The 14592-nt window shown below is 44.9% G+C and overlaps 1 protein-coding gene across 1 annotated transcript; it reads right to left on the bottom strand.

Annotated features, from left to right (window-relative positions):
* Positions 1-508: 508 nt before the first annotated feature.
* LOC112265091 (neutral amino acid transporter B(0)) lies at positions 509-14043 on the bottom strand. Its single transcript, XM_024442132.2, has 8 exons — positions 12424-14043; positions 6071-6113; positions 5600-5668; positions 5281-5447; positions 4710-4943; positions 4255-4449; positions 3919-4053; positions 509-3736 (listed from the first exon to the last, which is right to left on the bottom strand). The coding sequence occupies exons 1-8, from the start codon at positions 12945-12947 to the stop codon at positions 3496-3498; spliced, it is 1608 nt and encodes a 535-aa protein (XP_024297900.1). The 5' UTR covers positions 12948-14043; the 3' UTR covers positions 509-3495.
* Between the last annotated feature and the right edge of the window lie 549 nt (positions 14044-14592).

Raw genomic sequence — 14592 nt, 5'->3', positions numbered from 1 at the left:
GAAAATGCTTTCGACACGTTGTAGAGTCCACGCCCCGACGAACTGAGGCTGTTCTGAGGGCAAAAAGGGGTTGCAACTCAATATTAGGAAGGTGTTACCCGTACACTGTCTATACATCAACCTTTGTAATATTTATGTACACAGCCATTACCATTAGGTCCTCTGTGGCGCCGTTGGTATAGCATGGCGTTTGCAACGCCAGGATAATGGGTTTGATTCCCGGGGGCACAAAAAGAATACAGGCAGGGCTGAAAGTAGCTTTGGATAAAAGCGCCTGCTAAATGGCATAGATTATCGTATTATTATTTAGAAATATGAAATAAAGAGGCAAAGTCAACAAGGGAATATTAATTTTTTTTAAAGTATTTTATTTCTAGAAATAACGGGGTCATTTCAGAGCAAAACCGTGGTTCTCTACAGCTCTAGTAACTATATCATCGTGTGGCCATGGTGACTGACTACACATCCACCATCACCACACATACATTCATCTGTACACACACACACACACACACACCAAAGACCCTGTGGAATGTTTTTTTTTTAAAGCATTGCACAAAACATAAAGACAGACAGCAGGGGGGGACAAGCTGCAGAATCAGAGGTGGCACCACAGGTTCAAAAGTAGCATAGCAAAATAATTCATAGGTGTCTTTTCTGGTGCCTGAACCGGGTCATGGTCTGGGCCCTATTCATAGGCTATTGCAGGGTCCAACATTTTTTATTTTTTTTACCTTTATTTAACTAGACAAGTCAGTTAATTTAAGAACCAATTCTTATTTACAAGGACGGCCTATTAGCTTTTATCTCACTGGCCCGAATAGGCCAGTCGGCGTGACTGGGCCTGAAAGAATCGATGCACTGGGGTCATGCAGAGCCCATATGTTGGCACGCTTTCTCTCTCTTTCTCTCAGCTATTAAATGTATAAAAAAATCTGTTTAATATAATTTCGCAACACAAGCCATTACTTTATTCTTTAGAACTGCATTGTATTAATTGCATTCCCTTATTTTCTTTAAAAGTATGTAATTGAGAATATTTGTTTTACATCTCAAAATAGGACGCTGTCCCTTTAAGACAATTACGTTCCAAAAGAGATTTTATAAACTGGGTGGTTCGAGCCCTGAATGGTGATTGGCTGACAGCCGTGGTATATCAGACCGTATACCACGGCCATGACAAAACATTCATTTCTACTGCTTTAATTACGTTGGTAACCAGTTTATAATAGCAATAAGGCACCTCTGGGGTTTGTGGTATATTGCCAACATACCACGGCTAAGGGCTGTATCCAGGCACTCCGCGTTGTGTCGTGCTTAAGAACAGCCCTTAGCAGTGGTATATTGGCCATACCCCCCCCCCGGGCCTTATTGCTTAATCAACCTGGCTAGTACAGTAAGATAGCCAAGACGAATGCTAAAAACTTTCCCCAAAATAAATAAGCTCAGCGAGTAGATTTATAGTCGCTTATTTTTGCTCAGGAAAACAGTTTACAGAGCAGGTAAGTGTTGAACTGGAACACAAGTAACTGGCCCATAGGTGCTGCTGCTTTGAAAGTGGTGAAACTGCATTGGAAGTGGTAAAACTGCATTGCAGTGCTAGAGGTGTCACTACAGACCCGGGTTTGATCCCGGGCTGTATCACAACCGGCCGTGATCGGGAGTCCCTTAGGGACTGACCTGTCTAGTTAAATAAAATAGAAATGCTGTCGTCTCGCCAAAAGGTTTTCAAGCGGCTCTGTGCAGAATGATAAACATTGAGTATAAAAAGCGATTACCAACAAATTATTAAAGCATCAAATATAACTAGCAAAAATAAACTTTCAAATAACGTTAATAAGTCTACAAATAAAATGTTTTTAAAAAAGTGTTCATGATTTGGGTAAGGTACATTCTTCACTTGATGAAGGGAAGCCAGCTTGGAGACAATTTAAAACAGTAGAACTGATCCAAAAAGAGGCTGACGAGTATGTTCCTACTCAGCCACTGGCCTCGTCTGCTTTGAAGTATATCTGATTCAAGAAATACATTTCAAAAAACAAAAAAAAGTAATGAAATAAACACAAATTGATAAAACGGCCTACAGTCAATAACCCCTTGCTTTAAAAGATACACCTTTGTCATAGACACAAATAGAATTTCAGAATGTATTCCTCTAAATGAAATTGCCTCAGACTGGCTCACTGTAACTCCCCCCACTTATCTTCCCACTCGTCTGCCAAAAGTCCTATTCCCCAATAAACATAGGACATGCAACATTAGGTTACTGCGACTCTTAGCCTAGTGAAGGAACAGGAAGGGCAACACCCATAGAATTAAGAATTCGAACACTAGAATGGACATTAACCTTCTTATCAAGGTCCAAATGTCAGCCATGTTGGTCAGGGAGGTGGTCAACCATGGTTTGCCAGTGCTGTGATAATATAGTGTAAAACAAAAATTGATCTGCACTCCATGTGTCTATTAGCTAGCTAGCCAGTCAGTTTGAGGAATGATCCTATACATTTTTTCAAATTAACTGCTAAAATGGCAACATTCCTATTCAAACAATGCAGTCGATCCACAGCCATACACTAGCTCAAATATAGCACAATTCATGATGTATCACATGCCTTACCCCCCTGCTTAAGTAAAAGCAGGAAATGCATCACCCATGCCTCTACTGCCATTCATTCCCATGACTGTTTTTGGATTTCGCCCTGACCAAGATGGCTGCCATTTTGTCCCATTCTGAAACTTTGAGATATGACATTTCCCCTCTTAGTAATTTAATAGGATCTCTATTGCAACACCTCTCACACATTCTTTTAACATTGTAAAACCACTGTGAGAACATGAAGCCTTCATTTGGACTGTGCAAACCCTCTTGTGCTTGGCCCCAGCCTGACTGAAATGTCTGGGATAAAAACAGCTACAGATTAGAAGCATTGAGCAGAGCCACAGTTCTTGTGTGAGAAAAGTCCTTTCTCCCAGCAGTGGAACATCATTTAGGATTCAACTTAATTTGGTACATCATACAGTACAGAGGATCTTGTGTGATAACTTTGGAATTTTCATCATCTACTCTCACAGAGTACAGTGAGAATTAGTGCAGGCTACTTCATACACAGAGAAACAAATTGTACATGCGGCTGTGATATAGAAAACATGGAGATATTTGCCTTTTCAAGACTGGTTACTGTTATAAATATTTTAAAAGGGGAGTGGAAGTCAGGGCCAGCTCTTCTGAACCAAAGCAGCATTCAAAGGACTCCAATCTAGAGTCCTTAATCAAAAACACTGTCACGTTCAAATCCGAACAGCCTCTGTTCACGCTCTCCTTTCTCCCCCCCACCAACCCCCCCTACCTGGATCTCTCAGTCTCGCTTAGAAAGAGAGAAGACACAAGGAGAGGAATAGTCTTTAAATGGAAGTCTAAAAAGGCCCTCTCCCCCTCCTTTCTGGCATGATTGAGGGGTCAAACGGAGGGTCATCGATGACACGTCAGCGAACCATCTACATGACCGACTCTTTCTCAGAGCCGCGAGCCGCCGCCGTGTCGTCGCCCGCGCCCCTGCTGCTCTCCTTCTCCTCGATGAGGGGCGAGTGCTCCGGCAAGGCGGGCGTGCCATCCTCCAGCTTTACCTCGCTTAGCTCCGGCCCCTCCCTGGGCTTGTCAGAGCGGTCCACGTACCACTGCAGCAGCCCGGCTCCATAGGCGTCGCCCTCCACGTTCAGAATGGTGCAGGTACGGTCCCTGAAACAATGGTCCGAAACAAGTGGTCACCATATGCATTCATTTGTCATGTCAATGCTGTGTGAAGTGTATGAAGCAGACAAACGGTCGCAGGGTGTTATGACATGTATACGACAGCATTATAGAGGCCTTGTGATGGAGGAGCTGTTCCAGTAGAACCACAGTCAGCACGAGGTACTCACACGAGCCAGTCGACGGCGAGGATGAGGGAGATGTCGCTGGTGGGCAGTCCCACTGCCTCCAGGATGATGGCCAGCGTCAGCACGCCCCCCGCGGGGATCCCCGCTGCTCCCACACTGGACGCCGTGGCTGTCACCCTGACAGTGGGGGCGGGACATGCAGAGAATTAGCCACTCAAAGAGCACAGCGTTTCCTAATGCTCAGCCTGGCGAGTTTGACCCAAGCTTTATTCAAGTCTGTTTAGCATGCGTGTAGAACAGCTACAACATTTGAATTTGCTCTGCTTTACCCAACACAAACGGAACCGAAGCAAACGGACTAGAGGGAGCGGGACTCACAGGATGGTGAAGACTTGGATGAAGTTGAGCGGGATGTTGTTGAGCTGAGCGATGAAGACGGCCGCCACACACTGGAAGAGCGCTGCACCGTCCATGTTCACCGTGGCACCGATGGGCAGAATGAAACGACTGATGTGCTTCGACACACCGTTGTTCTCCTCCACGCACTTCATCATCAGGGGCAGGGTGGCAGAGCTGAGAGAGAGAGAGAGAGAGCATGAGTGTGTGTGTGTGTGTGTAAGAGGGCTAATATCTGTTCTGACGTATTCACCAATGTTTCTCTTCCCAGTAACACTTTTGGTAACATGTTGTTTCGTGTCACTTGAATAATTGTATTTTAACTGCATAGTAATGGAGTTGAGCATTCTTGGTACGGTACAGAGCAACCTTGGTATAAGAGTAATTAAGGATTTTACCATCCTCTCTAGTATGTGATCTAGTGACTACAACCGTACCTGGAGCTGGTTCCAAAGCTGGTGGCCAGAGCGGTGAAGATGCCCCACAGGAAGGTGTAGGGGTTCTTGCGGGTGATGATAAAGTAGATGCCCGGCAGGACCAGCAGGCCGTGGACGGCGTGGCCGACGATACAGCAGGCGATGTACTTGCCCAGGCTGGCAAACAGCGTTCCCACGTTCTCCATCTCCACGATCTTCCCTGCTACCAAGAACATGATTCCAAGGGGGGCATACCTGGAGAGAGAGAGAGGAGAGAGAGCGAGAGAGAGGAGAGAGCGAGAGGTGGGTTACCGTTATGAATTTGTAAGGACGCGGTCCAAAGTACAAACAATTTTTTTTTAAACAATATGCATCAATATTACCACATATGAAGCAAGTACAAATACAACAATTAGTGACTTAAGGTCCTTGAAAAACACTATTTAAATTGCATATTATTAGTACAAATCACAAGTTGACGTGTGGAAGAGAACAAACGCGGGGTGGCAAAACGCACACACATCATCCGCGTATCCTCTCTCACACCCAGATCTAGTCCCTGCAGTGCTGCTGGGCAAACGGCTTCCCTTACCACATGATCCAGGACACCAGCACCATGGTGGCCTCGTTGAAGGAGTTGAAGAACTTGATGAGGATCTCTCCCTCCTCTCCCAGCTTCCTCAGGGCCACACCAAACACTATGGCAAACACCACCAGTCCTAGGATGTTCATACCGTCCTGGTCTGTGCCAAAGGGAACCTAGACACACACGCGCACACATTAGCCACTCAACACAACGCGGTAACTCAGGTCGGCGTGAGTGATGCCCTTTTAGACACGTTCAAACTGTCAACAGCCATAGATATTAGAAAGTCAAATGTGACATCCCATTTAGATTCAAGCCAACGTACCTTCTCCACTGTGATGCTGGGCAAGCCATTAGAGACATTCTTGGTCACAAACTTGTAACTGGTAGCGTACTGCAGACAGAGGGGGACATATTTCATTAGCACACCGAAGCGAGACGTGTTCTGTTTAACTAACTAATTATGTGGATATTTTTTTTTTAAACGCCTTAAAAACCTTGACATGCTTCGCATGTCAGCAATCACGTTTTCAAGATATTTGACTTTCAAACGGCCAATTGTAACTTGCCACATCATCATGGTGACGCGTTTTGCGTCACGGGGCAAATTACAATTTGCTTTTTGAAAGCCCTGCATCTTGAAAACGCGATTGCGGACATGCAAACAAAATTGGGATCGTATCAACAACGGACTAATGAGGAAAACAAAAATGTCACAAAAGAGTTTGAGTGGATTATTCCTTTACGTCTGGGTGTCTCTCCTTCTATTGTATGTGCAGTACAAGAGGACACTCACAGACTGAAAGGCAGCAGACACCAAGTTGGAGGGGAAGATGTTTCTGGAAGAGAGAACAAGAGACACATTCAGTACACTACAAAAGGCACCAGCTGTGCTGACAGTGACCCTAAATGATGATCAGAAACCACAGCTAGAAACCAGAATATGGGGGGGGGATTACAGGAAGGGAAACATTAAGTCACTTCATCTCTAAGGGACTCTGCTAGTGCAGGTGTGTGACAGTCAGGGCTGAAATGTATTGGCTTGACTTTCTGGTGTGTAACGGTATATGGAGAGCCGTGTACCCGTTGGCGTTCCGACAAGAGGTTCTACAAGAGGTAAAAGTCGCCACGGGACATTCATCTACAGTCCGTTTGGAGTTTCCCCCCCTTAAATGGCTCAAAAGAGAATCCTTAATTGAAACCGTAACTAAGCTTTCTACGTGGCTCTCAAAAACATACACAGCTATGGATGCAAGAACTGACCATTCACATAGCTTTAACCATTCTTTGACGCTATTCAGTGTATATTTACAAACATTGGCGTAAAATGCACTTATATTTTGAGTTCTGGTGGGGTACAACAGTTGAACTAAGCTTAAATAGGCATTTCTGAATTCAACTCTTCAAAAATCAATGGGTATTTATCTTCATCATTAACTTATCATTCCAAAAATGGAATTTGGGGAAAGGTAAACTGATTCGAGCTAAAGTTAACAAGCCACGGGATACAACACCTAACTGAACTCCTTGTTCTAACTTCTAAGCCATCTTTCCATGATCCCTTTATGCTAACTCGGCGCCTATACCCCCGGGCACCGACGCCTCACGAGGGAACCAACCACGAGTTCTGTCATGTGGGAAAAGCGGGGGGAAAAATGTCAGTGTTTTAATCCTCCGACCTGCCCCCAAAAACTGCTGCTGCTAGGATTTCATGCCCAAACCCAGACCTCACAGAGAGAGGTGGGCAGATTACAGCTCTACAATACAGCACAGACACACCCCAGTGAAGTTACTGTACCAACCCCTAATAAAGCCACATACAGGCCAACTCTCCTCAGAGCACTAAGTCACACCCTAACAACTTCACTCCCAGTCAACATCCATATGGATTTAAAGTAATACGGGATAAACTTGTTTTGTGTTTTTATCCTGCAGCTCTTTCTGACCTGAACACGGGCGGGACAGGAAACAATGCATTGTGGGATTAAACGGCCGCAACCATGCGACCGAGTGTAGAATGAGTTAAGGTAGAAGTGGCCCTTAAACCACACTTCTAGGAAGCTGACCGCTATCAGTCTAACAAACCCTGTCAATTCAAAACACTCCACTTCCATGGCTGTCGCAGGACTTGGTATATATATATATATATATATATATATATATATATATTAATATATATATATTAAAGGGAACGGAAATGACTTGCCTAGCTAAATAAAGGTTAAATAAATAAAAACATCTTGCTCTGGCTGGGAGTGAAGGTCCCACAGAAACAGGAAGCAGTGACGTTAACGTGGGTGTCAAGTTTCAACGGACAACCGTCTGCCTGCCCAAAACTCGCTGGATGATGGCCACATATCTCTGTTTAGATTTAATACCCGGCTGACCCCACCTAACCCCCCCCCCTTCCTTATTTTTACTTCCTGGTAGGCTGTGTCATGACAACCCAATGTCACCGTGGGCCGTGTCATGACAACCCAATGCCACCACGGTCATTAAAGCCAAATTAACGTGGCTAGACGCTGGGACATCCGGTGGTGGTTGGAATAGACAGAGGGAAAAAGAGAATGCAAACGGGGCTGCAGGCGAAGGACTGATACACCCTCCCTGACCAGTACAGAAACACCCTCAAACGAAACACACAAACGCTCCCGGGTGACAGCCGGATCTAGGCCCAAACACCCAAGGAAAAGTAGACACACTACTTTGAACGTGCTAACGGAGCACATATTAAACCGTAACCCATCAGGGTCCAGTTTTGGCATGCGGTGTACACGCTTAGTGTAATAGCGTGTTGGTACTGTATTCACATTACCGTGGTGTTTGAGTAAAGAGCGAAGGGGCTGGTAAAACAGCATAAATACACACAACACAGCCTGCCTGATCTGGGGACATGTGAAGAGTGGTGCTGGGTGTGTTGTGTTTACAGTGCAAGAGGCGTCACTGCAGTCCCTGGTTCGAATCCAGGCTGCATCACATCCGGCTGTGATTAGGAGTCCCATAGCGTGGTGCACAATTGGCCCAGTGTTGTCCAGGTTTGGCCGGGGTATGCTGTCATTGTAAATAAGAATTTTATATATAAGTATTTAAAAATATATATAATAAACGCCTTCTCTGTCTTGGAAACTCCTGAAATACTGCTCAGGTATGTGAACCAAATACCATAGAGAGAGAACTGTAGAGGCATGTTACAGGAAGGATTGACGCAACAACAACTCTACCTCCAACTTTCTTTGTTCCTGCAAACCAATTATTTTGTCCCGAGGCTTTTTAAAAAAAAATTTATGACTTGCCTCCAATTCAAATCCAGTAAATAGTAGCGCCGCCCTTCTCTCTTAACGTCGTCTACGTATAACAGCTACCCTCCATTGTCCTGTATGTTTGTCTGTGTGTTTACGTCTCGGGGTTAAACTAACAAGTCGAGAACTGGACAGACAATGACTTGCAGGTAGGTCAGTAAGAGCAAAGGGCACATCCTTTCAACTGAAGTCCAACACTACCAGTCAATCCATGTGAATGAGTTACTGGGCATATCAAACCTTGATCAGTAAACAAACAAGAGGTACAACACTGCCTGCATACCTGTGAACGACAAATTGAGCTAACAGGCGGGAAAGCAAAAACGGATGAGAGCCAGGTGGATATAAGCAGTGGAGGCTGCTGAGGGGAGGACGGCTCATAATAATGGCTGGAACGGATCCAAGGGCATCCCATTCCACTGATTCCGTTCCGGCCATTACCACCAGCCAGTCCTCGCAATTAAGGTGCCCGGCAACCCTCTTGTGAGAAAAGCAGCAAAGTATACCAGGATGTGGAAGGGTATGGAGGGTTTATCGTACCTTAGTCGGGAAATGTGATGCCGTATCCCACTTCAGTTGGTTTATGACCTTTATTTAACCCATTGACCGGTTTAAGCCGGTCGTAGTTCATTTGTAACTACGAGAACCTGCCACAACTGTTTGTGATATTGTGTTAGTATGTATGCGAGAGAACAGAGGAGCGAGAGAGAGAGAGAGAGGAGTGAAATACAGTGGATACTTTTAAAGGGCTCCTCTATTCCGCTGTAGTGAACTGCTCTTCGGGCCGGCCGCTGCCAAACCGGGACCCCGACAGAGAGTGGTCGCTTTAATGAGCCACATAAGTCACGCAAGCGGCACAATTAACACTCATCCTTTGTGGCCTTTCTGTGTGTGTGTGTGTGTGTGTCCTCCCGAGACTGACAACCTTTCTCATTGATTCCCCGCCGAGAGCCACACGCATCCAAGAAAGACTAATCCGAAATGAAAACATAGAAATGAAGTATTATAAACGAGTGGATTCCTTATGCGTTGGATTTGGAAGGAGAGACCACCCTGTCGCAACTTGTAGATCGTATTATGCAAAGGGCGAGTTACTAAGTCATAACGACAACTATAGGTGAAGGATTATAAACTAAAGCATATGCATTACCCAACACCCGTGTAATCTGAGTTAGATAACAGTTTGAAGTGTATTTACGACATTTTTCTGGACTGGGACCTAGGGGGTCTGGACTGGGACCTAGGGGGTCTGGACTGGGACCTAGGGGGTCTGGACTGGGACCTAGGGGGTCTGGACTAGCTGAAGGCTGAGACAGACTTTGGAAAGTAGCCTCTGACTTTCACCACCCGCAATGAATTTTGAGGTTTAGAGGTCACCCATAATGCTGACCGGGAGGAACAGAGCAGCTGACTGACAACAACAAAAAGATTGTGAACTTCATAAATGATTTAAAGCTCGAGTATGGGGTGGTGCTTTTGGCTGCCTCCCCTCTGCCAGATAGAGCAAAATAGTACATCTGCCTTGCTAGTGAATTGTTTTACAAGAAGTAAGCCGCTGGCAGAAACTGGCATCGATCCATACTAGACTACATCTCAAGCCGCTGGCAGAAAGCATCAATCCTACTAGACTACATCTCTGGCTGGCAGAAACTGGCATCGATCCATACTAGACTACATCTCAAGGAGTCTCGAGACTGGCTGCATGGCGTCAATTTAGAGACGCTACATGTGCTTCTCTTTATAAACCCAAAGAAACAGACATAGGCCTCGTTTAGGTTGTGTGAAGAATGGGCCTCCAAATGAATGGAAATAACCTGAGCGAGGCTCTTTTTTTAATGGTGAAAAGCAGAGAGGGCACACCATAAACAATGACTTCTCTGTAGATTGGGTGTGGTCTAGTCAGGTTTCTAATCCTACCGGAAAACACAGGGTCCTCAGTTCCAGCCCTGGAGAATAGGCCATTCTTTATTATCCAATTGAGGCACAACATGTGATAGGCTAAATGATTGGCAAGATGTTTAGGTTCTAAAATCCCTAACTAGTAGGCTTAATCTAGCAGTGGGGGGGGGCAGGAATTTTGTGACATGCGCACAAAGGATCCTTTGACAGTTGAGTACTTCCTGTTAACAGTCACTGTAGGGGGTATCTGTGTAACACAACCTGATGCTATGGAACAGCAGTGTATGGAGACGGTTTACAACACCCAAGGTCCAGCAAATAGTTTGTTTTATGACATCAGTTCTGTTGCAGTAAGGGCTCACGGCAGACTGACACTTTTGTGCCACATTCCTAGTAGATTTTGAGTACTGTACGTGCCAACATGAGGCTTTGGTGACAAACTGTTCACCACTTCCTTCCTAAATCCAACAGCGACGTTACATTGAGAGAGAGTGCGTAGAAGTAGGCTCGATGTCCGTAGGAATGTACGGTATATTAAATTAGTAAAAAAGGATGGTTTGTTTCTGAATCAAGGCTCAGTTTGGCATAGCCGTGGTCATCCTTTAGATAAATAGAAATACAAAAGGGAGTGGCTCGACCCACACGCACACATTCCCCCACTAACACCTTTCGCTCTCCATCTAGAAGAGATCACCCTCTCCCGGGCCAGTCAAAACGACTTGACTCATACGCTTGAGAGGCTTTTAGGGCATCAAAGCAGTAGAAGCACCAGAGAACAATGAGACAAGATAGGTCACAGGATGTCTAAATATGAAGCATCCCCTTAGCGTTTCCACTCACTACCAAACAGTGGTAGATATTGCTGCTCAGTCGGGGAACTAGAAGCAAGAGCATTTCGCCACACTCGCAGTAACATCTGCTAAACACGTGTATGTGACCAATACAAGTTTTATTTGAAAGAACGGAATGTTCAAGAAATCGTTCCTCGTCCGTGTCTAAAAAAAACCCACATGGCTGGAACCAAATGTACTGCCCATTTTTGGAAATACATGGGTCTATTCCTAGAAAGAAAGGGGCCAGCCCAAAAACCTACTCAGAACTACCGCCCCACACACGCTACGACGATCATTACAATGTTTCCCGTGCAGTGTATTTGTCCTAAGCACATGCATGTGTTACATAATATCAGGTATGTAGGATAAACAGGTTGTAATTTTTTTCTGATGATAAGAGGGTTGGAATGACAAAAGGGGAAAGGTCAAGACATCCATCTGTCCTTGGACGCTGAATAAACTTCCGAGGATTTAACCGGCTGCACCATGAGCTGATGCAACTACCCCCCTATGTTACAGCAAGAGGAATTCATTGGCTGACTAGTGTAGTTAGCAACTACTAAAGCTCGTTAGCACACCGATACCTTCTCAACCGTCTCGCTATGATGGCACGGTGTGTGGACTTGACCGAGGTATGCGAGATTCTTTTCTGGGCACACGGCGAAGGGAACCCCGGCCGGTTGGGGGATACTGTGCCTTTAATTCAACTGGATGGCGCGGATATCACCAACAATCCCAGAAAGCAGGGCTGAGAGTACCCCCCCCCTTCAAAGTTTCAAGAGACCTTATTTGTACTGACCCAGCAAGAGAGCACTGACTGTAAAAGTGTCAAAGACGATACAAGCGCAGCCAGACTACTTTGCTCTGTTTTCTAATTTATATATGGAAATGTATGGGGGAACAAAGCAACATCAAAAGGAGACCCGGTCAAATTCAAACAGTGGGTTCGTTAGCTTGCTGTTGGCTAATGGGTCTGCCACGTGTGAGCACTTTGTCATGGTGACAAAAAAAGATGGGGACAAAACAAGGCAGTGAACTACCCCCAAATGGTTAGATGCCACATCAGCCCGTCTGCCCTTTCTGCTCAGCCTAAATCACCACCCCTGCCATGATCTCACCTGATCAGGTCCAAGAAGGAGTCCACCACTTCTTTGGCCTGGGGCAGCTCGCCGTCATCCGACAAAATTGGCTTGGAGCCGGTGTTTGATCCGGGGGAGATGATGAACGCCATGATCACCCCAATGGCTGATGCAATTAAAGTGGTGACCAAAAAGAAAATCATCGCCCAGCCGCCCAGCTTGCCCAGAGCTTTGGGGTCGATGCTGGCCGCCCCGGACACCAGGCTGCACACCACCAGGGGGATGATGATCATTTTCAACAACCGGATGAGCAGCTCGCCTGGGAAGCCCACGTAGAGGATCTGTGTCCTGCTCAGCTCCATGTGGCGCACACCAAGTCCGATGAACACCCCGATGATCACCCCGGCCACTGTGAGAATCACCAGCAAGTTGGCCATGACTAACCTCTTTATTTTCTCCACGGTTGTCTCGTTGGAACACTTCTTGTGGCGGAGTCCGTTGGCTACCGGCTCATCAAGATGCGCTTCTCCGTTGGATACCTTCCCCTCCATGTTTTCTTCCATTGTGCGCCCTGAGTGTACCTTAAAAAAGAAACGAAATACGAACGAAATATGAAGAAAATGTTTGACTATATTGTCTGTTGGCGGTAGTAATGGGCTTGTATTTTAACGAAATGGCCCGGGTTGTCCGTGTGTTGCTGTGCCTCTCAGCGCGTAATTTATAACCCGAACCGCGCTATCTCTCCACGAAATAGACACGTTGGTAAGGACGTCACACAGGGGCGGGCTCCTGCATGCAGGTGGGTGGCGTCCCCCAACCAGTCCTAATAAAAAAGGCATTTACCTAGGCCATCTGTCCTAAATCCAAAATAATTGTACAAATCTAATAGAAAAGGAGCAATATAATTTGACATTTTCTAAACCATAACTGCACAATTCAAATATTCCAATGAGACAAATAAGTAAACACATAATGAGCAATTAAATCATGCTTATTTTTATGTTCATGTTTAAATGACATGAATGACATTAGATTTTAGCAATTAGAAGTACACTAATATTATCACTGCCTATCACTGCCCTAAATTACAACAAGGGCTGGATTGCATCAGCCTCAGTGATAAATATATACTGTATATACAATGTTCTTTATTTAACTAGGCAAGTCAGTTAACAAATTCTTATTTAAAATGATACCTTCCCTGGCCAAACCTGGGCGTCACCCTATGAGACTCCAAATCAGGGCCATATGTGATACAGCCTGGATTTGAACCATGGACACCTTTTGCATTGAGATGCAGTGCCTTAGCCCGCTGAGCCACTCAGGAGCCCGTTAAACTTGTCATTCGCTCTCAGAAAAAAAGGTTACGGTTAAGGGTACGGTATTGTTCCCAGGGGTACACAAATATTAAAATACACAATGTACATTTCAAGGTACATATATAATATAACATGGTGTCGTACCTTTTAGGGTACATGTGCAGATAATCTAGTATAATGGTACATTGTTGTACCAAAAATGTTGACTATAAAGAAGATACAATCATCACACACTCAAAACCCCCACCTATCATTGTCATATTTCCCAGCATGTTCTATTGCCAGTTGATTTTTAGATTTTATTTTTGTTTCAACAGGTGTGTTTTTGTATGCACATAAATGTATTGATTTTATGCTACACAAAGATAAATAAAATACATTTATCTGAACTAATCCAATCCGTTACGGAGATGGTTGTTCCAGTTTAGGTGGTTTAGTTAGTCTTGTTTATCAATTTCTCTTACCTTGGCAGTCATTCCAAATGCAGGTTGCGGGTGATTAAAAGTAGAACAAATTGGATATCCTAACTCTGGCTGGGAATTACATATCACTTTGCAAGCCAGCATAATGTGACCTGCCCGATGTGCCTGCAAACCAGGAGATTCAGACCACTGTGTTAGGGTAAAACTAGGCTGTCAAAGTATGTACTTATGATATATGAAATGTATTGTCATAGAGAGTTTAATTTCAATTATAACAAAATATTCACTTTGGCACTCACTTGGTGAAGGCCACAGAACTGAAAGCCATTGGCCGTGTTCGAGAGGCTCATAACCACATTTTATCATGGATAAATTGTGACTGACAGACTGATCTGCAAATAATATTGAGTCATTATTTATGATGCAAAGTGATTTGTAGATCAGTCAGTCATCACTCACCTGCAGTC

The sequence above is a fragment of the Oncorhynchus tshawytscha genome, linkage group LG13 (genome assembly GCF_018296145.1).
Source record: "Oncorhynchus tshawytscha isolate Ot180627B linkage group LG13, Otsh_v2.0, whole genome shotgun sequence".
Classification (NCBI taxonomy): Eukaryota; Metazoa; Chordata; class Actinopteri; order Salmoniformes; family Salmonidae; genus Oncorhynchus; species Oncorhynchus tshawytscha.
This window is presented reverse-complemented; position numbering and strand designations above follow the sequence as displayed.